The sequence below is a fragment of the Myxocyprinus asiaticus genome, chromosome 44 (assembly GCF_019703515.2).
Source record: "Myxocyprinus asiaticus isolate MX2 ecotype Aquarium Trade chromosome 44, UBuf_Myxa_2, whole genome shotgun sequence".
Lineage (NCBI taxonomy): Eukaryota > Metazoa > Chordata > Actinopteri > Cypriniformes > Catostomidae > Myxocyprinus > Myxocyprinus asiaticus.
In genome coordinates this window covers 2,808,867-2,834,569 of record NC_059387.1, presented here as the reverse complement: position 1 = coordinate 2,834,569, position 25,703 = coordinate 2,808,867, and the positions used below count along the sequence as shown (strand labels likewise).

Sequence of the window (25,703 nt, the reverse complement as noted above, 5' to 3'; positions counted from 1 at the left end):
TTACGAAGATCGCAGAGGCTTCCCTTGCCCCGTTAAGGGAGGTGGGCATTCGCATTCTCAACTATCTTGACGACTGGCTAATCCTAGCTCACTCTCGAGACGGGTTATGCACACAGGGACCTGGTGCTCTCACACCTCAGCCGACTAGGGCTTCGGGTCAGCTGGGAAAAGAGCAAGCTCCTCCCGGTTCAGAGCATCTCTTTTCTCGGTTTGGAGTTGGACTCAGTCTCCTTGACGGCGCACCTTACGAACGAGCGCGCCCAGTCGGTGCTGGCCTGTTTGAAGGCGTTCAAACAGAAAACAGCGGTTCCACTGAAACATTTTCAGAGGCTCCTGGGGCATATGGTGTCCTCGGCGGTGGCCACCCCGCTCGGGTTGATGCATATGAGGCCGCTTCAGCACTGGCTCCAGACTCGAGTCCCGAGACGGGCATGGCGCCACGGGACACACCCCGTGGCCATTACGTCGGTCTGTCACCGTCTTTTCAGCCCTTGGACCGACCTCTCGTTTCCACGAGCAGGTGTTCCGCTAGAACTGGTCTCCAGGCGCGTTGTGGTCACGACAGACGCCTCCAAAATGGGCTGGGGCGCTGTTGGCAATGGGCACGCAGCTGCCGGCCTCTAGACGGGTCCGCAGCTGCGTTGGCACATCAACTGCCTCGAGTTACTGGCAATTCTGCTCGCCCTGCGGAGGTTCCGGCCGTTGATCCAGGGCAAGCACGTGCTAGTTCGGACAGACAGCACGGCAGCGGTAGCATATGTCAACCGCCAAGGCGGTCTGCACTCCCGCTGTATGTCATAACTCGCCCGCCGTCTCCTCCAACGGAGTTAGCAGCACCAAGTCGCTGCAAGCCACTCACATCCCGGGCAACCTCAACACTTCGGCGGACGCGCCGTAACAACAGGTTACCCTCAAGGGAGAGTGGAGACTCCACCTTCAGGTGGTCCAGCTGATTTGGAGTCGATTCAGTCAGGCACAGGTGCACCTGTTCGCCTCCCAAGAATACTCCCACTGCCCGCTCTGGTACGCCCTCACCGAGGCCTTCCTCGGCATAGACGCGCTGGCACACAGCTGGTCCCCTGGCATTCGCAAATATGCGTTTTCCCCAGTGAGCCTGCTCGCACAGACCCTGTGCAAGGTCAGGGAGGACGAGGAGAAGGTCGTCCTGGTAAGCACCCTACTGGCCCGCCCAGACGTGGTGCTCGGACCTCACGCTCCTCGTGACAGCTCCCCCTGGGCAAATTCCCCTGAGAAAGGCCCTTCTTTCTCAGGGAAGGGGCACCATCTGGCACCCGCGCCCAGACCTCTGGAATCTCCATGTCTGGCCCCTGGACGGGACGCGGAAGACCTAAGCTGTCTCCCACCTGCGGTGGTAGACACATTCACTCAGGCTAGGGCTCCCTCTACGAGGCGCCTGTATGCCTTTAAGTGGTGTCTGTTCGCTAAGTGGTGTTCTTCCCATCAGGAAGACCCCCAGAGGTGCGCAGTCAGATCAGTGCTTTCCTTCCTGCAAGAGAGGTTGGAAGGGAGGCTGTCCCCTTCCACCTTGAAGGTGTACGTTGCTGCCATAGCAGCACACCATGACGCAGTCGACGGTGAGTCCTTAGGGAAGCATGATCTGATCATCAGGTTCCTAAGAGGCGCCAGGAGGCTGAATCCCTCCAGGCCACGCCTTGTTCCCTCATCGGACCTCTGTAGTTTTTCAGGGTCTACAGAGAGCCCCCTTTGAGTTTTGCAGTCAGCCGGGCTTAAGGCACTCTCCTTGAAGACTGGCCTCCTGACTGCGCTCACTTCCATCAAGAGGGTAGGTGACCTGCAAGCGTTCTCTGTCAGCGAAACGTGCCTGGAGTTCGGTCGGGGCTATTCTCACGTGATCCTGAGACCCCCGACTGGGCTATGTGCCCAAGGTTCCCACCACTCCTTTTAGAGACCAGGTGGTGAACCTGCAAGCGCTGCCCCAGGAGGAGGCAGACCCAGCCCTGGCATTGCTGTGTCCGGTGCGCGCTTTGCGCATCTATTTGGATCGCACGCAGAGCTTTAGACTCTCTGAGCAGCTCTTTGTCTGCTTCGGTGCACAGCGGAAAGGAAGCGCTGTCTCCAAGCAGAGGATCGCCCACTGGCTCATTGACGCCATAACTATGGTATGTCTCGCCCAAAACATGCCGCCCCCGGTAGGGCTACGAGCCCATTCTACTCGTGGTGTAGCGGCTTCTTGGGCCCTGGCCAGAGGTGCCTCTCTAACAGACATTGCAGAGCAGCGGGCTGGGCAACACCCAACACCTTTGCAAGGTTCTACAACCTCCGGGTGGAACCGGTTTCATCCCAGGTAGTGGCACGCAACACAAGTGGATAAGCCCGGGATAGCCGGCCGGGTGTATCGCTTGCACATAGCGCCTTCCACCTCCTTTTGAGCTGAAGACGTGCGCTGTTAATTCCCAGTAGTGTTCACAAAGGTTGTTCCCTGGTTGACTTCCTCCGAGCCCTGTGGCAGTCGAGTTTTCGGAGAGACTCGCTGCCGGCCCAGTACACGCGCTAACTAAGAGCCCTGTTCTGGGGTAGGTGCTCCGCATGTGGCGGTTCCCTGTAAGGCTAACCCCATGCGATCTATATCTTCCGCTAGTTCGTTTCCCTACTGGCAAACTGCGTCTTCCTTGGGCAGAGCCCCTCAGTCTCCATGTTGTAGTAGCTCCTCCCCCATTGGGTAGGATCTACCTTGAAGGCTCTCCACATGGTTGGAAAGACCATGTGATGTATTCTTCCACTTAAATATCCCCCCCTCTCTTGGGGCGAGGTGTGGTCTCCGTGGTGTCCTCCCCTTGGGAGGGACACCCCCGACTAGACCTGGTGGCCCAGTCGGATAATCCCCCTTCTTTTTTAGGGAGTGGAAAAAGAGAAGGGGAAAGAGGCCATGACTGGGTTAAGCCTGTCTCTATCTCTGGGTAGTCGACTTGTCCCCAAAAAGGGCCGTTCGACACTCATAACTGTGTTGGGGGAGGTTACGTGTCGACCTGGTGTGCTGGCTATGAGGCACACAGCAAGTCTGCCCACCACACACCGCCAGTTCACGTAACACAGTTCAGCCTTGTGGCGTTTTGTATAGGGACCCCTAGTGTCACTACATCGACACCAACGTCGAGTGAGTGACAGATAGGGAACGTCATGGTTACTGGTGTAACCTCCGTTCCCTGATGGAGGGAACGAGACGTTGGTCCCTCCTGCCACAACGCTGAACTACCCGCTGAAATGGCCGGACCTTATATCGGCTCCTCAGCGTAAAACCTGAATGAGTGGTTGCATACCAGCTCCTTTTATACCCGTATGTTCGGGGGAGTGGCATGCAAATACCACTCGCCAATTTTCATTGGCCTTTTATCAAAGACCAGAGGTGTCTCGGGCTCCCAAGAGTGACCCCTAGTGTCACTACATCGACACCAACGTCTCGTTCCCTCCATCAGGGAATGGAGGTTACACCAGTAACCATGACGTTAATAGAAAACATGTAATCATGTTCGCTATACATTTTTGCTGCAAAGTTGTGAATGACCAGCAGTTGAAATGACCTCAGTCCAGTCAGCTCTGTTGATGGCTTGAAGCCACAGCAGTCAACTAGAGCCTTCTGAATCATTTTTCAACAACGTAATCCGATAAAAGTTTACTTTTTACGCATGGTTTTTGCCACCACTTTTGACATAAGCGGTGACATTGCCAAAGCATTGGTCTATTGCGTCACATCTTACTGGAAAGCAAGTGTCTAAAAAGAAGGGTCACAATATAGGCTACATACTTTAGGCTACGTGCATTCTTAATGAATTAATTTAGAGTTTTAATGTTGTATTATTTATGTTGTTATTTAAAAAAAGAAAACACATAAATGCACAATAAAATATAAAAAACATGTCCAGAGACATCCAAGTAGTCTCAGTGGTTTTGTATTTACCAGCTAATACATCATGATGGCGCCGCGGATGGCCACCTCGGTGTGAAGCGCTTCTATTGTTTTGTTATTTTTGTTTGTTTGTCCTGTGTTTAGTAATCTTTTTTCAGTCAGTTTTACCAGAGATGAATTGCTGAACATTCGACAGCATACACCAGTCAATCTTTTCCCGGATTTTGAATATTCGGACGTTGTGTTTGACATTTGAGTCGGAGGCTCGGCTGTGTTGTTTAAACGTGCTATGAGACGCAGGCGAGGGAGATGAGCAGGCGCGCTGGTCAAACTCCGTCGGCGGCTCTTTCAAACAACGCTGCCGAGCATTCATCCAGCGAATTTCTGCTCTCTCCCTAACAAAACGGACGAACTACATCTCCTCATCTGCACAAACAAGGACTTTTCAACCTCTGCTGCCTTGTGCTTCTCAGAAACCTGGCTGAGTGAAGCCATTCCAGACAGCGTGTTACATCTGCCGGGCTTTCAGCTGTTCAGAGCGGATCACATCGCGGAGTTAACGGGGAAAACGAGAGGCGGTGGAACATGCTTTTACATCAATGAAAGTTGGTGTACAGATGTATCAACTTTAAAGAAAATGTGCTGTCCTAATTTGGAAGCGCTCTTCATTGACTGTAAGCCTTTCTACTCGACGCGGGAGTTTTCTTCGTTTATTTTGGTGTGTATATTGCGCCAAACGCGTGTTTGAATGCCGCGCTGCAACAGCTGGCTGATAAAATCACAGACACAGAACAACAATACCCAGACTCTGTTATTATTATTCTTGGGGATTTTAACAAAGCAAACCTCACACGTGAACTGCCCAAATATAAACAGCACATTACATGCCCAACCAGAGACAGAAATATACTGGATCATTGCTACACAACATTAAAGGATGCATATCGCTCTGTTCCAGAGCAGCTTTGGGACTATCTGATCTCTGTCTGGTTCATCTTCTTCCAGCCTACAGACAGAAATTAAAATCTGCTAAGCCTGTATTAAGGACTGTAAAGGGATGGACCAACAAAGCAGAGCTGGAACTATTGACTGCACTGATTGGAGTGATTTTGAGGCTGCAGACACCAAACTGGATGAGCTCACAGATACTGTTACATCATATATCAGTTTATGTGAGGATATGTGCATTCCTACTAGGACTTATTTAACATTTAACAATGACAAACCATGGTTTACAGCAGAACTCAGGCAGCTTCGTCAGGCCAAAGAGGATGCTTACAGAGTTGGGGATAAAGTCTTGTACAATCAGGCCAGGAACACACTGAATAAGGGAATCAGAGTGGCTAAAATAAGATACTCTGAGAAGCTGAAAAACAAGTTTTCAGCTAACAACGCTGCATCAGTGTGGAGTGGCATGAAACTACTTACGAATTACAGGACTCCTGCCCCCAACCCTGTGGTGGACCAATAACTGGCTGATGACCTGAATGTGTTCTACTGTAGATTTGAAAGGCCCAATCTCACACCCCACACCCCACACCCACTCTGACCTTCACTTCACACAAACACCAACACCTCCTGCAACCCCCCTCCTCCACCCTCCTGCTACTCAACCTGCACTTAAGATCTGTGAAGATGATGTGAGCCGCATCTTTCGACAACAAAGGATAAGGAAAACACAGGGTCCAGATGACGTTTCACCTGCATGTCTTAGATCCTGTGCTAACCAGCCGGCCCCCATCTTCACACAGATCTTCAATAGATCACTGGAGCAGTGTGAAGTCCCATGCTGCTCAAACGTTCCATTATCAACCCCATCCCAAAGAAACCAAAAATCACAGGACTTAATGACTACAGACCTGTTGCCCTGACGTCTGTGGTCATGAAATCATATGAGAGACTGGTGTTTGCCCACCTGAAGAACATCACTGGACCCTTTCTAGATCCCCTTCAATTTGCCTATCGAGCAAACAGGTATGTGGATGATGCAGTCAACATGGGATTGCATCATATCCTGCAACATCTGGACAGACCAGGGACATATGCAAGGATTCTTTTTGTGAACTTCAGTTCAGCTTTCAACACCATCATCCCAGCTATACTCCAGAATAAATTACACCAACTCTCTGTTCCCATGTCTATCTGTCAGTGGATTACCAGCTTTCTGACGGACAGGCAGCAGCTAGTGAGACAGGGGAAACTCACTTCCAGCACCTGTACAATCAGCACTGGTGCCCCCCAGGGATGTGTGCCCTCCCCACTACTCTTCTCCCTCTACACCAACGACTGCATCGCCAAGGACCCCTCTGTCAAGCTCCTGAAGTTTGCAGACGTCACCACTGTCATCGGCCTCTTCCGAGATGACGGTGAGTCTGCATACAGAAGGGAGGTTAAACAGCTGGCTGTCTGGTGCAGTCAAAACAACCTTGAGCTCAACACGCTCAAAACAGTGGAGATGATTGTGGACTTTAGGAGGAACACCCCAACACTGACCCCCCTCACCATTCTAAACAGCACTGTGGCAGCAGTGGAGTCATTCAGGTTCCTGGGCACTACCATTTCACAGGACCTGAAGTGGGAGACCCACATTGACTCCATTGTGAAAAAGGCCCAGCAGAGGTTGTACTTCCTTCGCCAGCTGAGGAAATTCAACCTGCCACAGGCGCTGCTGATACAGTTCTACTCAGCAGTCATTGAGTCTGTCCTCTGCACTTCAATAACTGTCTGATTTGGTTCAGCTAAGAAATCAGACATCAGAAGACTACATAGGACAGTTCGGACTGCTGAGAGGATTATTGGTTGCCCCTGCCCCCCCTTCAAGAACTGTACACTTCCAGAGTGAGGAAAAAGGCTGGAAAAATCACTCTGGGCCCCACTCACCCTGCCCACTATCTTTTTGAACTGTTGCCTTCTGGCCGACACTTCAGAGCTCTGAGGACCAGAACCGTCAGGCACAGGAACAGTTTTTTTCCCTCAGGCTATCCATTCAATGAACAGTTAAATTGCCCCATTGAGCAATAACTATGTGCAATACACAGTTTAGTCTTTCTTATATTTATCCAACACATCCAACCTCTTCTGCCATTTCATTCCTCTGAGAAAAAAAAAAACAAAAACAAACATTTGCACTGTACATAACAGATTTGTATTTACACTGTACATAACAGATTGTATTAGATTTGCACTACCCATGTGTATGTGTGTATATATGTATGTGTGTGTCTGTACGTATGTGTATAATTCGTTTTTATTTTTTATTATTATCTATGTCTTGCTGCTGTTTTTGTATTGTATTTGTATTGTTGTACACTGGAAGCTCCTGTCACCAAGACAAATTCCTTGTATGTGTAAGCATACTTGGCAAGAAAGCTCATTCTGATCTGATTCTGATTCTAATGAATTATTAATTTTTTTTCTTTTTATTATTTACGTTTTTTTTTATTTTTAATTATTATTATTGCGAAAGTGGTCTTACATTTTTCTTTTATTTGGCCTTAAAATGTCTTAAATTTCATTCCTACGAACCTGCAGAAACCCTAGGATTGGCAACAGTATGCCGACACACTGACATGCAACATTTCCCACCAGATATTTTTGCATCGGTTTCAGTCTGCTTACCTTCCCACCTGACTCGACAGACAGGAAGTAATCATGTTCACTTAATCAGTGACGAGTATGATTCGGAAGTTGCACTTTTCCCTCTGTCGTTTTATTTGTGATCCACTAATGGTCAGGTTTAGGTTTGGGGGTTCAGTTTCTAAAGTATGCATTCACTGTATAACATCCTCTAGAGCTGAAAGGAACTCGCTTCACAACTAGCTTTTGGCGATGTCTTCTGGACATAAATTAAGCTTGCATGTGCCTATACACCCTATGACACTTACCGCTTTCGCCACTGGGGGCAGTGTTTTCAATTTCGATAAATATATACAGATTTTTGCTAAAGAAAATTCAACCTACATTTTCTGATTTCACTTTGAGATCAGGCTGGTTCCAGCTGGTTCAAAATTATCTGTAATATTTGTAATGTCTCAAAAACATATATAACCATCACTCCTGAAAACATAATAAACAATTTGATAAAAAAAAAAAAAAAAAAAAAAATCTGACTTTCTATGACTTGTTATTATTTACAATTTCACAACTTAGTTCTGCTGTCCATATATGTGGACATACATTTTTAGGAAAACGATTTGCTGTAGATTTTCTTATTTTTTTTATTAGGTGCTACTAGTTACAAATCAAAAAGGGAAATGGAAAATGCACACAACAGTCACACTCGGGTCCCAGGAGGTTTAGCTGGGATGATGCTGGTCCAAAATGGTCTACCAGCTTTGATCAACTAATATCCTGTTTGGACCAGTGAGAAACCAGCTACCATGTTCAAAAATATAGTTATCAGTTTAAGATGCCTTTTCCAGCAGAAGAATGTGTTCAGACCTGTCCAACTCAAAATCCTTAATGGCAACATTCTTATAGTGATTATTAAAGGGAATTCAACTTATTCTACTTTAGAACAACTTAAACTCCATGGACAGAATCACAGCTGAACTTCACCCACTTGAATATCTTGGTAACACATAACCAGATGTTCATCCACCTTGAAAAGTTACCCAACCTTAAAAAGATTAGCTAGACAAATGTACAACTCAAATAACACACATTTGTACATGAAAAAATAAATTAAAAAAATGAGCTTCACATCTCTGCTTTTAAACCCTCTGGTCAAAATGCCCCATAGACTTCCTTTGTAAATGTATTACTACAGTGGTTCTCAACTGGTTTTGCTTTGGGACCCAGATTTTACATTGGACATCAAGCGGCAACCCGACATAGTAAAAAACGTAACCTGTATTTAATGTAGCCTGGGTCGCATTTTATTTTTTCTTGCATAGTTTTTTTCATGGTTTTCGAGTATAAGGGCATGTATTAAGTGACATTTTGTTGTTGTTGTTGTTGTTGATGTCAGCAACAAAGGAAAGTTTTCTCCCCCAAAAGTTGATGAGCCTGTTTATTTATGTGAGCCTATCATATTTATTTTCCAATTTAATTGCTAAAATCAAACATTATTCAAACAGAACATATATTACACAGGAGGAAAACGTGTAGCAGTGGGTTGTTCTGTGGGGCCTCCAAGTAGGATTTTGCTTATATGCTCATTAACGACCCTGCTATCTACTGTTTGAGATGTGTGACTTCCTCCATAGTGCTTTAAACTATTCTTACCAGAATGCAAATGGATAACATCAGTTTTGCAGTCTGCGCCACATAATCGAGGGAATCCTGATTTTTTTCCCTTTTGGAATAAGAAAGAAATAATGAAGAAATTAAATAGGGTCAGTTGTGATTTCATGTTGACTTTAAGTAGTACAGGTGTTTAACCCAGAATATTCCACCATCCTATTAGACAACGCTGCATTTTAGGCCACTCTAAGGTCACACAGGATGGAAATGACAGTGCAGACACCATCCTGAAACATGGATTGAAACTGTATCATAACAATTGTGTGTAGTACACTCTAGTTGGTCTAAAAAGGAAAATCCAGGCACAGTGTTCAATAAAATCTCTCCAGTGAGCTCCTCACATGATCTGACTAAAAGAAAAGGGGTCATCAGACTGCCCCAGCTGATAACATCCACTGAGATTCACTGGTGATTGTTTCCAGGAGGGCCACTGGTACTTCTGATGTAGACTACATTCATAGTAAGTCTTTTGTTAGCTGATTGTGTGTTGTGAAGCTCATTTATCTGTCACAGAGTTGACCTGCAAGTCTGATCAGAGAAGACTGTTTATCTCAATGCCCTTGACATGTTTAACCTTCAAATGAACAGTAGATTATCTCTGAAGAACATATGACCTAATATAATAATGTATCAACAGCAGATTTCTAATGTCTGTGTTTATCATTACAGTGATATGTGTGAAAATCGCAGATATTTTCTCTCTTTTTCAGGTAACCTGGCCCACACCAAAGGCAAGGCTGTAGGATCTGCTCGTATGGGCACATACCCATCAGAGCGCAACAAAAACTTTGCCAAGGTACCTCAATATGCCCTCCTGACATCTCTCTTCTATATAAAAGGGGCCATATTAAGCAATTATTACTACGGCACCTTTAAGATTTCTAAATACAAATGACGTTTGTTATCATTGGCTGACCTCTAGGCCTGTGAAATGAACAACAACACCCCTGTCGAGTTGCTGAATGAATAGGTCTTGATTTGTAACCATGAGTAGACATACTGTATGTTAATCTTTCCCACACTTTTTTTTCTCTCCATCTCTTTTCCATCAATGAAATTTCCACATCTAATTCTTTCCAAAAATTCTTCTCTCTAAAGTTGGACATGTTTATGTTGTTCAATACTGTGTCATTCAGTGAGGTAATAATTATGTGCCTTTGTGCTGTAGTAGGGACACTCTCTTCCAACCCACCACTGTATGTGTCCTCTGTTTTGTGTGCATGTGTCTTTGCGTATGTAACTGAAAGTGTATCTGGTTATGTGATGATTACCCTCCCCTCCATCTAATAGCTAATGCATTTGTAGATTAAATGATTAAAAGCTTGATTAGTCTTCCAATTCACATTAGAATTGAGTTTCTCTGTGGAATTTAGAAGAATTGCCTGTGCCTTGCATTTAGAAAACATCTACTTGTGTTTCAAGTTGTGGATGTGTTTCAGCATTAAGTTCAGTGCTCCTAAGAGAATTATTTAGAGAACATGATCTACTTTAAGCCCTTATTGTAGTAGTACCCTGCACTAATTGAGGGTTTTAAACATATTGAAATTATGTCTTTGATGAAGACCTGCATATATTACCATTAATTTGCATATTAAAACATCCTGTCTTTGGAAAATTTCACATGAAAGAATCCAACCATTTTAACCCTCATGAAATAAAAGCACCTGTGCCAATGTTTAATGTTGAGACTTCTGGTTAATAAAGCCTTGTGACGATCTGGATGGAGTATTCTGGATTAAATACAGTTAGGCTCTATGAACATCATCTGTATCATGCTGTCGATTACCACAGGACAGAATTTCAACTTGTACCTCAGTCAGTTAAATATAATAAATATAATAAATAAATAAATAAATAAATTATATCTGTTGACAGCATTTACATTGATGGTCCGTGGGTCAAGCTTACAATTGTAGGGCTTTACTGGTTGTTTAGATCAGTGTTACTATCAGAAATAATTGATAATTATTTCTTTAGTTATTAATTAATATTTTATTAATTAATTAAATCTAACTCTTTAAAACCTCATATGGGGCTCCAGTAAATGTAGTGTGCTACGTATAGGAGCGGGTTTGGATATTAGCAATAATTAATAATTATCAAAGATAATTATTAAATATTAAAATCAATAGAACATTGATGAGAATCAATGTTAGCTTTTTCTAATCCTTTAAATCAACAGTTACCAAAGATAATCACTAATCATTAACATCGATGAAACATTAATTAAAATTAACACTAGCTTATTGATTATTCAAATTCAACAATCATCTAAGATAATTATCAATTATCAAAAATCAATATAATATTAATAAGGATTAATATTGATGGTGCACCACCCTGGAATCAGGGACTAATAACCAGATAGTATATCAGTCTCAATATTAGATTGTTTTCTTAGGAAAATCGACATCCGAAGAATATCGATTTTCGGAAAAAAAAAACAATGAATGAAGGCTTGAATCCGAGCACTGACATCCCGTCAGCATGACACAGGTGTATGCAAAACAAACCAAAACACTTCTCTTTGTAACATAACAAAGTTTATTTATGCAGTAATATCAATTAATAATTAATACAATGCAGTCAATAAACTTCCGACTTACAACTACAAACTAAACAGTGATATGATTAGATATGGAAATCAAAATAATCCTATAACACATGAGGGTGTGTGTGAGAGCGAGTGTGTGTTTGTGTTAGGAGGGACGCACACAAAATGGCAGACCTGACTCTCGTGGAGAGTATGTCACACGAGACTTCTGGCCAGAGAATATGGCCGCGAATGTGGGCGGAGAGAAACCAGTCAATGGCATCTACCAATTACCGCGTGTATCCGCTTGTACGATAGCTTAGGGACAAAGCTGAGCTTTATCACGAAGCTATCTACTAGCCAAAAATGTGTGCAAGAATGTTTGTGAGGGGTCGCGCGTGTGTGTGTGTGTGGTTAGTATGAGAAAGAGAGAATTAAGTGATGGTCCCAAAGCTGGTTTTGCGATCGTGGGAGAGAAAGCAGCTGTTAGTTTATCACTCAGAGACGCGGTGGACGGCTCGTAAACCGTCCCGCGGTCTTTGATTCTTTAATGGATAAACTCAGTTTGCCGGTCTCACCCGCAATGGCAGAAATGCACAACAGACCAATGTGGTTGGACTACAATACAGCAAATCTCATTTGTGATAATTAATACCCTGAGTATTAATAATGAGCGGACACGGCGGTCTGTAAACTGTACAAGCAATAACCTTGATACACAAGAATAACACACTATAATATTCTATCTCTGCTCAGACGTAAACCTCTTACTTGAATCGTATGAGGACGTAGAATGTGTGTTCATCCGTCCTTTAACTCCGACTCGGTTCCTCGAGGCTCGGGTGATGACGGGAGGCCGTTTCCTCACTCTGTCGGCGGGCGGTACGGCTGCTGATTCTCGGCGGGCTGGTGGAGAAATCAGCAACGTCGACTTGATTGAAGATGGAAGAGAAATCTTTTATCTCTTTACTTCTGCAGGCAAACGGATGAAGATGCGGATTGCTTGGCGGTCTCCTTTGGATCCGTTAGAGTGAGTAATCTCAACTCGTCCAGCGAGATGGAGATTGTATGGCAACAGTTTCAAGTCAGATGTTACTTCCTTGTGCCACAAGGCTGCACCTGAGAGCAGTGATGAGCTGCATCTACGCACGGCGAGCAAAGTTGCTGGAAGCAAATCCCGGAAGCATTTCAGAGGTATTTCTACTCCTGATGATGTCATGGTTGAGGGACGTTCTGTTGTGTGCCTCATCCAATAGAAGTTGAGAGTTCGATCCTTTAGTGAGCAAGGCTTCATGGGATTTGTAGTCTGTTTTGGACTCCCTTTGTTTGATTTTGGCACGATTTTTATCAGTAAAAATTATGACTTGGTATGTGGGCCGGAGTTAGGTTTTATGACTGTGTTAGGCCTGCCTTTGTCTTCTATCTGAATACATGAGGCCCAACATTCCCCCCTTTGGTCTGAAGAGTTGGTTATTGTCCAGCATCTTTAGAGCAACTGAAGGGCCGAACAGTTCTTGTCGGTTCACAGTAACCTGTGGGTTACGCCATCCATGTATTCCTGATAGGAATGAAAATGGTTGCACAGTCAATAAAGTTCATTTCAGTTCACAGAGGCTTTATCGTCTGGACAGAGATTGAGGCACATCTGGGCATAGAACTTCTAGCTAAATCTAAACTACATTCATCACACATAAACATTTCAAGTTACTGGAAGGCACAGCATTAACCATAACACAATCCTTTGTTGTTCTTTGGTCATAACACAAAATCAAAGTAGAACCTGACATTGGTTACTAGGAACAAAATGTTAGAGGAAAGGAGGGTTAAAGGTTAAAAGGCTTATCATTGGAAATGATTGGGGTTAACCTGTGGGATGGGCTCAGACTAGTGTGTAAAATGCGGCTGTACGAGGAGTGAGTCCAGTCTGGCCTGTAGGTGTTGAATGTACCTGAACATGGCGTGTGCAATAATTGCGATGAGCCAGCCACTAAGGAGGAGCCAGAGGCCAACCTAATTGATAGGGTGTTCTTGGTAAGACGACGATCTGCTTATGTGACTAGGAAATATAGTGGTCAAGCCAGTCGGTTTGAGACTGAACTTCACTAATTTCGTCCCTTCAGCCTGAAGCTGCTGTTGAAGGGTGTCATCAGTGGTGAGGTTGTGACCTCTAAATGCATCCACGATCTCAATTTCTGCGTCATGTTTGTCGACGTTGAGATGGAGGACAATATCATCAATGTGCACGGTGGCTCCTTGGGGAACCATTAAGAACACCATTTGGTTTGGGAGTGTTAGTTTAATGGCTGTATCATGGCAGTCGGATGACTTCGGTGGCTGGTGTTAACGAGCCATTGATTGCCTGCTCATTCTAACCTTGTCTCTGTTCCTTCATCTTTGATGGACATGCTACCTTGACACTTGTTCAGGGAATTCGGCAGTTAGGCCGCAGAGGTAGTTAGTCACCTCTCTAACAAAGGGTTGCGTTTGGACAAACACAATGAATGTCCTTTGTCTTGGTACACATTTAGGTTAGGGATAAGGTAAAGCGAGGGGCCCTCATCATGGTAGACGAGTGTTGGTGGTGTTTTGAGGTGAATGTGTGCTTTACCTTTTTGAAAACCAACATTAAATATGGACTTTAGTCTGCATATATTCTGCCTATGACGGTAGATTGAGGATAAATCCTATTTTGAGGTTCTGAGGATTTACATGGATTGGAATTGCAATGCCAAAACTATATGCCAGGTGTATCTGTGAAGGTTGCACAACGGAGGTAGTAGCAGATCTAAGGATTTGTTCGACAAGGTCTGTGGAGACCAGGTATGCTGGAATCCATCCACCACTCAGACTGTTGAGTGAGGAGCTAATTTCCCTGAGGAGGTCCTGCATTAGATCTCTAACTATACGCACATAAATTGTCTTCTCTGACAAAGTCCCTAAAGCGTGCAAAGTGTTATTTATAAGAACAGAGTGCAAATTTACAGTGACTATAGTACCCTGAAGGGTTTTATTCAGGCCCTGTAATTGTTCTTATTGGAGTCGTTGTCTCTGCTGGATTTTTGGACGATGGCGACTTGTCCATCTGAAGCTGGCAAACTGTTTTCTGGACCAAGTGGTCTCGGTATGTCAACCTGAGCCCACGTGTCCACGACAGCAGTCAATGACCAGAGCCAATCAGTTCAGTAGGTCCTGGCCAACTAACAGTGGATCCGTATTAATGGGACATATGTAAACAGGGTCTATTAGCATCATCCCTTGAAAGGTGTCAATCCAGGCCCGTTTTGTGATAGACAACCTATCTTGCATGTTGGTTGTGATGCTTACATTTCAGGTCTCTGTCTATAACGGTTTGCCAAGGGAGAGCTTTGCTCTAGCCACATCTGCGAAGGTGTTGGAACCCATTAAACTTATTTCAGAATCAGTGTCGAGTAGTGCGTGGGAGCCGATGCACCCACGTGTCAGGCGTTGCCCTTACGGTACAGATCACTCAAGAAGGTCAGAAAAGGAGGATGTGGCATGTTAGGAGTGACTGTTTTGGGGAGAAGACCCTGTTCCCCTTTCCCGACCTACAAAGTAAACTTTGGTGTTAACGGTAGGGGGTACATCATCTAGTCATACTGACGGGGTTTCAGCGCCATGTTCCTTTGAGGAGTTTGGCGGACCTGGTGTACAATGGAGCACGTCAAGCTTCGTTACTAACTCAGTCAAGCATCTCCTTATATCCTACATTTCTTTTTGCAAATCTTGTTCTCTGAGGGGATTTGAAACCTTTTCTACCCACCCACCTTCTTGTTTGGGTTTTCGATCGAACCGCGCCTTTCCTTTCAGCCGGCGAACATTTTGTCGTTTAGGCCTGCCATGACCCTGGGGGTGTGTCTGGTCACAACCCCCCTGGTTCTGTTGCCTACCCTGCTGGCAGGGTGATCAGCACCTCTGGGGTCCTGTTCTAGCATTCACATTAACGCGAGGCATTTCGTTGCCTTCAAATGCTAGGTCTGCATATTCTGAGGCTTGGATCCCCAGGGCTCTGGCGTTGCCTTCGTGCCCTCGGGCAGGGCGCACACGTGTCTCCCATGCCAGTTGCACGTACCTTCTGATTTTCTGCATGGTGGGGTTGCACGTTCTGCAGTGCATCGTGACGTCATATCGCACGCACTTGTGGAGGTTGTGAAGGAAAAGAGACTTGAAAGCTCGTTCCTCCTCCAGACCTGGTGCATTACTTCCTTGGAAGTACGTGGTTCTCAGGCATCTATAATACTCACGCGGAGGCTCGTGCCTCTTCTGGGTGATGGCGAAAGCAGCTATGGTAGCGGAGGCTTCGTCGATATACAGCGAATACTTCTCGTGTAAGGCTTTATATAGAGCTGAGTAGCGGTTTCATGTACCAGTCGGTAGCGTTTCCATGAACGCATGGACACTCCTTACCGTGGTCTTCCATATAAGCTTGAGTTTTTCACGCGACGAAGCATAAGGCAAGTCAACCAGGCAGTGCTCAATTTCTCTGAGATAACTGTCGATGTTTGAATCTCGATTATTTGGGTCAAAGCGCTCTATGCTCCTGTGAGGGACTCGAGTTGTCAGATGCTCAAGCGTTGGTGGTGGTATGACCACGGATTGTCCGAGTCATCCGAAACACCATAGTCACTCGGATCGCTATAGCGATGAGGACAACTTCCTCCCCTTCGTGGTGGGGAAGGAGTCCAGTCGACGTGTGTGGGTGGACTCCGGGTTGCGTACAGCGTCCTGGCTAATGGGATCTTTGAGCCACTTACACCATTCTGGGCTTGGAAATAATTGTCCCCCCTCCGTGGTGTGGAATCAGTCGGTTTGAAATGCATGGTGGCATGACTGAAAACTGACTGAGGGGGGCAACTATAAGGAGAGGCACCTGCATCCAACCAGCGGGCCACTGGAGGAGCTTGAAAGGTGTCTTGGAGTACGAAGTCAGAGACTGTACCACTAGGGGCAGCTCGGCTCCTAGTGTGTGTCCCTGGATTTCTCAGGGGCACATTTGGGGGGCCTCTTCTATGTCAGATGTTGTGCTGTGCGTTTCAGCTGCACTTACCTGATCTGACTCTACTCTTAGCTGGGCAGCTTGAAGCTGCCTGCTCAGGGTTTCGTTTTCCTACTGCATCAAGGACATTATCTTCCTGTGCCTGGACTTTCTCAGCTTGGGTGCACCTAACGTCTTGGTGCAGGCTGAGATTTTCCCTGTGCACCGCTTTGTAGCTGCTCTGCAGCTGGGCGAGCTGGGCCTGGTGCTCTGCGGTTGCAGTTGGGTTCTGCGGTGGTGAAGAAGGAACATTTGGCCCATTAGGTCCAGGATTGTGCTCTTTGGCTTCCCGACCGGGTTGTTGACATAATCAACTAGTTCCTGCAATGCTTCATCACAACGACTAATATTGTAGCCATTAAGGTTATCTCTCTCCTCTACGGAGAGACGGAGGACAGCAGCGACCACATCTTGCAGTGCTGGGTCGACTAACCTCTGTGGAGCTTCAGCTCCAGTCACGCGGGGCGATTGGTGACTCATTTGACTGGGACAGTAAAAATTATTTTGACACAGTAGCTCTGATAGCTTGTTGTTTTACAGTTTCTATAATGCTGACACGAACGCACAGGTGAGAGGCTTCGACCTGTGGCTTACGGTCTACTGTTATGTAATGTGCAAATTTCACTGCATTCTCTCTTTGGTGGATGTCAATGAGGTGACTTGGCACCTCTCTGTAACATCTAGATGAAAGCGTTAGGAGTTAAATAACAACAACAGCAGATTTTAAGCAGACTATAGTAAATTTACCAACCCCTAATTCACTCTTAAGAGCACTTTCACACCACACTGGCTTATGTTTGGCAAGTTGTGAGAAGTAAATTGTCAAACAGAACCAATCTTTGAAGTAATGATTCAAGTTATTACTTTGGATTCTTATCCATACACACTGTGACGAACCTGGCATGTAGGATGCCTCACATGGGGCACCAATTATTAGGTAGGGCTTTACTGGTTGTTTAGATCAGTGTTACTATCAGAAATAATTGGTAATAATTTCTTTAGTTATTAATTCATATTTAAATTAATTAATTGAATCTTACTCATTAAAACCTCATATGGGGCTCCAGTAAATGTAGTGCGCTATGTTTAGGAGTGGGTTTGGTTATTAGCAATTATTAATAATTATCAAAGATAATTATTAATTATTAAAATCAATAGAACATTGATGAGAATCAATGTTAGCTTTTTTTAATCCTTTAAATCAACAATTATCAAAGATAATCACTAATCATTAACATCAATGAAACATTAATTAAAATTAACACTAGCTTATTGATCATTCAAATTCAAAAATCATCAAAGATAATTATCAATTATCAAAAATCAATGTAATATTAATAAGGATTAATATTGACGGGGCACCACCCTGGAATCAGGGACTAATAACCAGATAGTATAACAGTCTCAATATTAGACTGTTTTCTTAGGAAAATCGACATCTGAAGAATATCGATTTTCGAAAAAAATAAAAAAAAATGAATAAAGGCTTGAATCCGAGCACTGACATCCCGTCAGCATGACACAGGTGTATGCAAAACAAATCAAAACACTTCTCTTTGTAATATAACAAAGTTTATTTATGCAGTAATATCAATTAATAATTAATACAATGCAGTCAATAAACTTCCGAATTACAACTACAAACTAAACAGTGATATGATTAGATATGGAAATCAAAATAATCCTATAACACATGAGGATGTGTGTGTGTGAGAGCGAGTGTGTGTGTGTGTAAGGAGGGATGCGCACAAAATGGTGGACGTGACTCTCGTGGAGAGTATGTCATGCGAGACGTCCGGCCAGAGAATATGGCCACGAATGTGGGCGGAGAGAAACCAGTCAATGGCGTCTACCAGTTACCGTGTGTATCCGCTTGTACGATAGCTTAGGGACAAAGCTGAGCTTTATCACGAAGCTATCTACTAGCCAAAAATGTGTGCAAGAATGTTTGTGAGGGGTCGCGCGTGTGTGTGTGTGGTTAGTACGAGAAAGAGAGAATTAAGTGATGGTCCCAAAGCTGGTTTTGCGATCGTGGGAGAGAAAGCAGCTGTTAGTTTATCACTCAGAGACGCGGTGGATGGCCCGTAAACCGTCCCGCGGTCTTTGATTCTTTAATGGATAAACTCAGTTTGCCGGTCTCACCCACGATGGCAGAAATGCACAACAGTCCAATGTGGTTGGACTACAATACAGCAAATCTCATTTGTGATAATTAATACCTTGAGTATTAATAATGAACGGACACGGCGGTCCGTAAACTGTACAAGCAATAACCTTGATACACAAGAATAACACACTATAATATTCTATCTCTGCTCAGACGTAAACCTCTTACTTGAATCGTATGAGGACGTAGAATGTGTGTTCATTCGTCCTTTAACTCCGACTCGGTTCCTTGAGGCTCGGGTGATGACAGGAGGCCGTTTCCTCGCTCTGTCGGCGGGCAGTAGGCTGCTGATTCTCGGCGGGCTGGCGGAGAATTCAGCGATGTCGACTTGATTGAAGATGGAAGAGAAATCTTTTATCTCTTCACTTCTGCAGGCAAACGGATGAAGATGCGGATTGCTCGGCGGTCTCCTTCGGATCCATTAGAGTGTTCGGTGGAACACAGAGTAATCTCAACTCGTCCAGTGAGATGGAGATTGTATGGCCACAGTTTCAAGTCGGACGTTACTTCCTTGTGCTACGAGGCTGCACCTGAGAGCAGCGATGAGCTGCGTCTACGCACGGCGAGCAAAGTTGCTGGAAGCAAATCCCGGAAGCATTTCAGAGGTATTTCTACTCCTGATGATGTCATGGTTGAGGGACGTTTTGTTGTGTGCCTCATCCAATAGGAGTTGAGAGTTTGATCCTTTAGTGAGCAAGGCTTCATGGGATTTGTAGTCTGTTTTGGACTCCCTTTGTTTGATTTTTATCAGTAAAATGTACGACATGGTATGTGGTCCGGAGTTAGGTTTTACCACTGTGTTAGGCCTGCCTTTGTCTTCTATCTGAATACATGAGGCCCAATACAATGGTTGCCTCATAGACTTCTATTGTAAGTCTAATTCATTTCTGTATACAGTTTTATTGCTGTTGTTGTTGTTGTTGTTTGCAACAAGTTGAAATGTGAAATTATTTTCACATATATTTCATGTTAAAATTATTTTCTGTGGTAATTCACAAGATAATAATAAAACATAGATGATGTTAATAGAGCTTAACTTGTTTTTAATCTTGAACCTTCATTAAAGGTAACATTTTGTCCTTGTTAGTGATTACCAGCACAAGTTCCACCTAAACTGAGAGTTTATCGTTTTTTTTGGATACAAAATATTTGTCAGTTTCATAAAAATGTTATTTTGGTAACACATTACATTTATGTTCCCTTTGTTGTGGTTTATAAAGGGGTTCCTTAATGACTACTACTTAATTTACATATGCATTATAAATCATTCTTTTGAGTTTATAACAACATATAAAAAGGTTCTTTCATGCAATACCTGACAAGTCAGCCCTTTTGTCACACATGTTAAAAATGCCTAATAACACTTATTCAACAATAATAACAAATGAAAATGTACCTTTGTGTAAAGAGGGCACATATGAAGCATCAGTTAAGGAGCTGCCCACATTAGAAATATGTATACATAAAGTTCAGTCTGGTTTAATGGTCATCAGGCTTTATTATATGATATCTGCTGTGAATGAACATGAAGAGCTGAAAAGTGTTTTTGCAGAGGACTTTTTGGTAACTGGGTAAGTTGAGACAGCACTCGGAGTAGCACTATTCTTTACACATCATCGTGACAAGATAGTACAGTCATGAATATAAACATAAAATGGCATAATCCCTCCTTTTAATCTCACTATAAAAATCTATTTTTGCTGCATTGTGACAAATCATTTATTTTGGAATTTTATGTTTTTAATGAACATAAGTATGATTAAATGTATTTATGAAGCATTTATAGCATGTAAGGTAAAATAGTTCACTATTTGGCAAGTATTGCATGAAAGTCACCCTTTTAAGTCATGTTATTACAACTGCCCCTCAGTGATTTATAATTTTTGTAAATGCCTTATTAGCCATTAACAAGCCACTTTATAAACACTTAACAAAGGGAAAATGAATGTAAAATGTTACCTTTATTTATTTTTTTATTTTTTATTTTTTGCAATATATTTTGCTTTTCTATACTTCTCTGAATTCAATCAGACTGTCTTATGACATCCTTTATGCATCTCTTTTTCAGTCTTCCTCTACAAAAAAAAAAAAAAAAAAAAAAAAAAGCTTGTGTTGCCTGTTGACACTGTACATTTCCAAAATGTGACTGTGTATTCACCCTGACCTTTGCCGTTGTTGTTTTTTATGACTTTCCCCTCAAAGGCAACATATAAGAAATTCCACCCCCCCCCCCCCCCACCACAACCACCACCACCACCACAGCCACCACAATATCCCATCTATTTTTTGCACAGGGGGAGAGCGCCGGAAACAGCACACGTCACCCTCGAGAGACTACCAACATGAAGACTCAAACTGTAGCTTCTTACTTCAGAGTAAGACCTCTATAGAAAACATCTGTTCCACTTTTGAGAACTTAATAATAATAAGAACTAATAAAAACACTAACATAGAAATCATTTTGGCTTGTAATCAATTTGGCTTGTACGTGCTTGTGTTCATGGTACCTCTACTCTCTTTATCAGTACTCACTGATGGACCTGTTATCAAAGATGGTGGCAGGACATCCACACTTCATGCGTTGCATAAAACCCAATAATGATCGCCAAGCCAGTAAGTTTGACAGGGAGAAAGTTCTGATCCAACTACGATACATGGGTATTCTAGAAATGGCCAAGATCCGGAGACAGGGCTACTCACATCGTATTCTCTTCAGCAATTTCATTGAGAGGTGAGATGCTATGATGCTGATTATTTACTCATCACAGAAGTTCTGTGTTATTTACAGAATGCAGTGTTGTTGTGGTTCTTATTTATCAGTTTTGGGTTTTCTTCAGGTACTCTATTTTAGCATTTAGAGTCAATGAAGAGCCAACAGTGAGTCCAGAGACCTGTACTACCATTTTGGAGAAGGCCAAACTAGAGAACTGGGTTCTGGGCAAAACAAAGGTTTGTCAATGACAGATACTGCATTTGATATTCAGTAAGGCTCATGATTACAGTACAAACTGGCTACAATTCTTACAAGAGGCTGGTTGTATATATGTCCAGGTCTTTCTTAAGTACTATCACGTGGAGCAGCTGAATCTGATGGTGCGGCAGACCACAGACCGAATCGTTCTGGTGCAGGCGTATATACGAGGCTGGCTGGCATTCAGGCAATACCGTAAGATTTTGGAGAGGAGAGAACAGAGTGCTGTGGTGTTGCAGTCAGGTGAGCTCAATGTCATGTTGCTGACCAGATGTTTAAATGCAAAAAGAAAAAGAGAAAAATCTGCTGAAAGGACCAGCATGAATTCCCAAACTGGTCCAGTCTGGTTTATGCTAGTTGGTGCTGGTTTGTTGCTGATCTAGCTGGCAGATCAGCCATGATTTTTCTGGTGATGCTACAGTGATTGTCCTAGTAAATCTTTCAGGTGATGCTAATTTAGAAGCTTGTTGGGGACTAGCATCCAAATCTAACATAGCTTTTCACTGCTTAAACATCATAAATTATTGAGAATCAATAATCTGGAACATCATGTTCTCTTTCTAGCATACAGAGGACACAAAGTTCGTAAAAAAGTGGCTGATGACAAAAGCAAAGCCAAGTCGGAGGCAGCAATCACCCAGTTCCAGGCTGGTAAGAATTAAGCGTACTGCTGCCATACATCATAAAAGTATTGAAGAGAATATTATGAACAGGTTTTAGAGAGCAAAGATCATCACTGAATCATGCCCTCTCTGTACAGTGTGCAGAGGATATCTGGCAAGACAGAAATACAAGGAGATTGTTGATGAGAAGAACAAAGCTGCTGCAAAGATCCAGGCCCATTACAGAGGACACAAAGAGAGGAAGAGCTTCAAAAGGAAAAAGTAGGAACCATTTTTATGTTTGTGGAAAACCTGAAAATAGCAGGGGATTTTAAATTTTTTATTTCCAGGCTTGAAAAAGTCATGGAAATTGGAAAATATCTTAAAAGGTCATGGTAAGTAAAACTTGCCTTCAAGCCAGCGTGATAACATCAGTTTGTTCTTAAGTAAATGGGGGGAATTCACTAAGAATGAATTGCACCCGGTAAAAGTGCTGGTTATTTGCATGCGTGGTCTACACTGGTTTAGCACCTGATTCACTAAAGAAATAATGCAGATCAGGAAAAGGCGGAAAGGAATGACAATTACATAATTTAAAGACTGAAGGCTCAGCACAGTTTCATCTCTAATTGCGCCTTCTTAAACTAGATTGCAAGTGGTTAGTGAAAAAAACACTTTTTGCACTGAAATACCTCACATAAAAGTGTCACAATTGTTTAGTGAATTCACCCCTAATTGTTTCAATCTATTAATTCCAAAGTGTGCTTAAAATTGAAAATCTACTTAAAATCTTGAAAATGAATGCATATCCAAGGTGGTAACATGGCCATTAGTTTTCAATAATTTTCAGTCATTCAATTGTCCCCTTATACCATGGTTACCACATTTAGTGACATAAGGAAATAGTTCTAATACAAGAACATTTTAAGTATCTTTCTTAAAACAGAACATGGAAAGAACATGGTGGAATGATATGGAACTGAAACACAGTCAACAAACCTAGAGTTAATTAATTGTCATGCAATTAGAGAAAATTAATCAACACCTTTGTCTATCAATCAGTCAGAATCAAAAGTTTAACAATGCTGTCATATAACCTGCTTGACATTTTTCAGGGAAGCCATGCAGAAGGAGAAGACTGACAAGATTGAGGAATCAACAGAGATCCCACCAGAAGCATCCAGTCCAGTTTCAGAAGAGCCGCCACAGACAGGAGGGGAAGTGGATGAGGCAGACGAAAAGGCTGCTGTGGTCCTCCAGAGCAATTACAGAGGCTACAGAGAGAGAAAGAAGTACAAGGAGCGGCGGGAACGAAATAAGATCTTGACTGGGGATGAGTTAGCTGGTACCTCGTCCACTACTGCAGAACAAGTTAATTCTGGAGAAGACTTGGATGCTATACAAGAGGGAAAGCAGAATAAGGTGGGGGAAGAGAGGAAGGAGGCTGAGGAAGCGACTGCTGGAGGAGATGGGGGCATTGAACAGGAAACCAAGGCGGCCATTGTTATCCAGAGCAACTTCAGAGGTCATAAAGAACGTAAAAGACTCCAGGAAGAGGGAAAGATGCTGGTTAGAGGGAGGAATGAGACAAATAGTCCTCCAGAAGAGGAAGAACTGCCCATTCCAGATCCACCACCTCCGGAAGGATTGTTGGAATTGCCAGAGGATTTAGGAAAAGAAGACGAGCCTCCAGTAGAACCCTCAGGTGAAGATGAAGAGGCCAAAGCCGCAGTGGTGCTTCAGAGCAACTTCCGTGGCCACAAAGAGCGCAAACGACTCCAGGAGGAAGGCAAGATCCCCAAGAAAAAGACGAAAGAGGATTTCAACAAGCCAGAGGCTTTTGAAGAAGACATCCCCATTGAGGACTTTCCACCTCCTTTAGATGAACCAACAGAGCTTCAGGAAGCCCAAGAACTAGATTCAGATGAGGCACTTGATATCCCAGTCAGTGTGGACGAGGAACATGCTGCAACTGTTTTACAGAGCAACTTCAGAGGCCATTGCGAGAGAAAGAGACTGAGAGCGGAAAGAGTGGGAGGGCAAGGGAGAGGAGAAAATGTGGCTGAAGATGCAGAGGAGAATGAGGAAGTCCTGGAGATCACAGACATTGAGCTTGAACGGAAGGAGTTAAATGAAGAGTTGGAGACTCAGGGTGAGGAAAGGTTATATGATGAGGAGCAGGCAGCTATAACAATCCAGAGCAATTTCAGAGGTTACAAAGACAGGAAGAACCTGAAGGCCACAGCTCAACAACAGGAAGAGGAAGTGGAGAAGCTCTTCATACAGGTGTTTACTATATTTTCATGTAAAATTAAAGGAATAGTTCACCCAAAAAATAACATTCTGTCATCGTTTACTCACTCTCATGGCATTGAAAATTACCTCAATGTCGATCATACGGGACCAATAATGTTTGATATCACCGACAGCGTGAATCAGCGGAGGAAAAGATTTTCAGGGAAAGACAACTTCTGTTCCTCACACAAAACGTAAAATTGCATAGCTTCAGAACACTTGGAATATAGTGCATGAGTCTTATGGCCTACATTTATGGTAATTTTATGGTGCTTATTGTCATTTTTGGAGCTTGTAAAGCCCCTTCATTTTCATTGTATGAAAAAGAGCAGCCTGGATATTCTGCTAAACCTCTCCTTTTGTGTTCCATGGGAGAAAGAAAGGGGTTGGGGCAGAATGACATGAGATGATAAAATTTTCATTTTTGGGTGAACTATTCCTTTAATGAGCAGCATCTGATCTATCCAAGATATAAGACATAATTTCAGACATGCGTTTCTTCAACATCAGGTAATTTTATGTCCCAGGGGTTTTATTTTTCAGATTTTAACATTTTTCTTTTAGTCACAAGGGTCTCATTTAAACTGGAATTGGAAACTTTTTATCTGGCTTTTATCATTTATTTTTGGTACTTTTTATGCCTTTTATCTACAGATTTGACTGTTTCAGCCTTGTCCCAGATCCAAACTTTCAATATTAAACTATATCCAAAATACAAATTATTACATGTTTAAAACTATGATAATCTAAACAAAAAGTGAAATAAACATACATTATTTCAATATTTATTATTTGAAAATGATTTCTGTCAGTTTTTTAAAAAGTACGTCTGTCCCACAGTTGTGGCATCATTTTCACCATACCAAACAATTTTGCCCCTATTTTATTTATTTATTTATTTCAAAAGTTGACAAAAGGGTCAGTGAAGAGCATACTTGAGATGAAATATGAG

General features: G+C 43.3%; 1 protein-coding gene across 1 annotated transcript in view; it reads left to right on the top strand.

Annotated features, from left to right (window-relative positions):
• Positions 1 to 25,703, top strand: part of LOC127434232 (myosin-IIIa-like) — a 160,368-nt gene that overhangs the window by 119,591 nt on the left and 15,074 nt on the right. Inside the window, exons 24-32 of the mRNA XM_051686810.1 lie at positions 9,841 to 9,926; positions 10,229 to 10,270; positions 21,178 to 21,258; positions 21,409 to 21,614; positions 21,721 to 21,832; positions 21,935 to 22,097; positions 22,419 to 22,505; positions 22,615 to 22,738; positions 23,572 to 24,742. Coding sequence (XP_051542770.1) covers positions 9,841 to 9,926; positions 10,229 to 10,270; positions 21,178 to 21,258; positions 21,409 to 21,614; positions 21,721 to 21,832; positions 21,935 to 22,097; positions 22,419 to 22,505; positions 22,615 to 22,738; positions 23,572 to 24,742 — 2,072 coding nt within the window. The remainder of the gene's footprint in view (positions 1 to 9,840; positions 9,927 to 10,228; positions 10,271 to 21,177; positions 21,259 to 21,408; positions 21,615 to 21,720; positions 21,833 to 21,934; positions 22,098 to 22,418; positions 22,506 to 22,614; positions 22,739 to 23,571; positions 24,743 to 25,703) is intronic.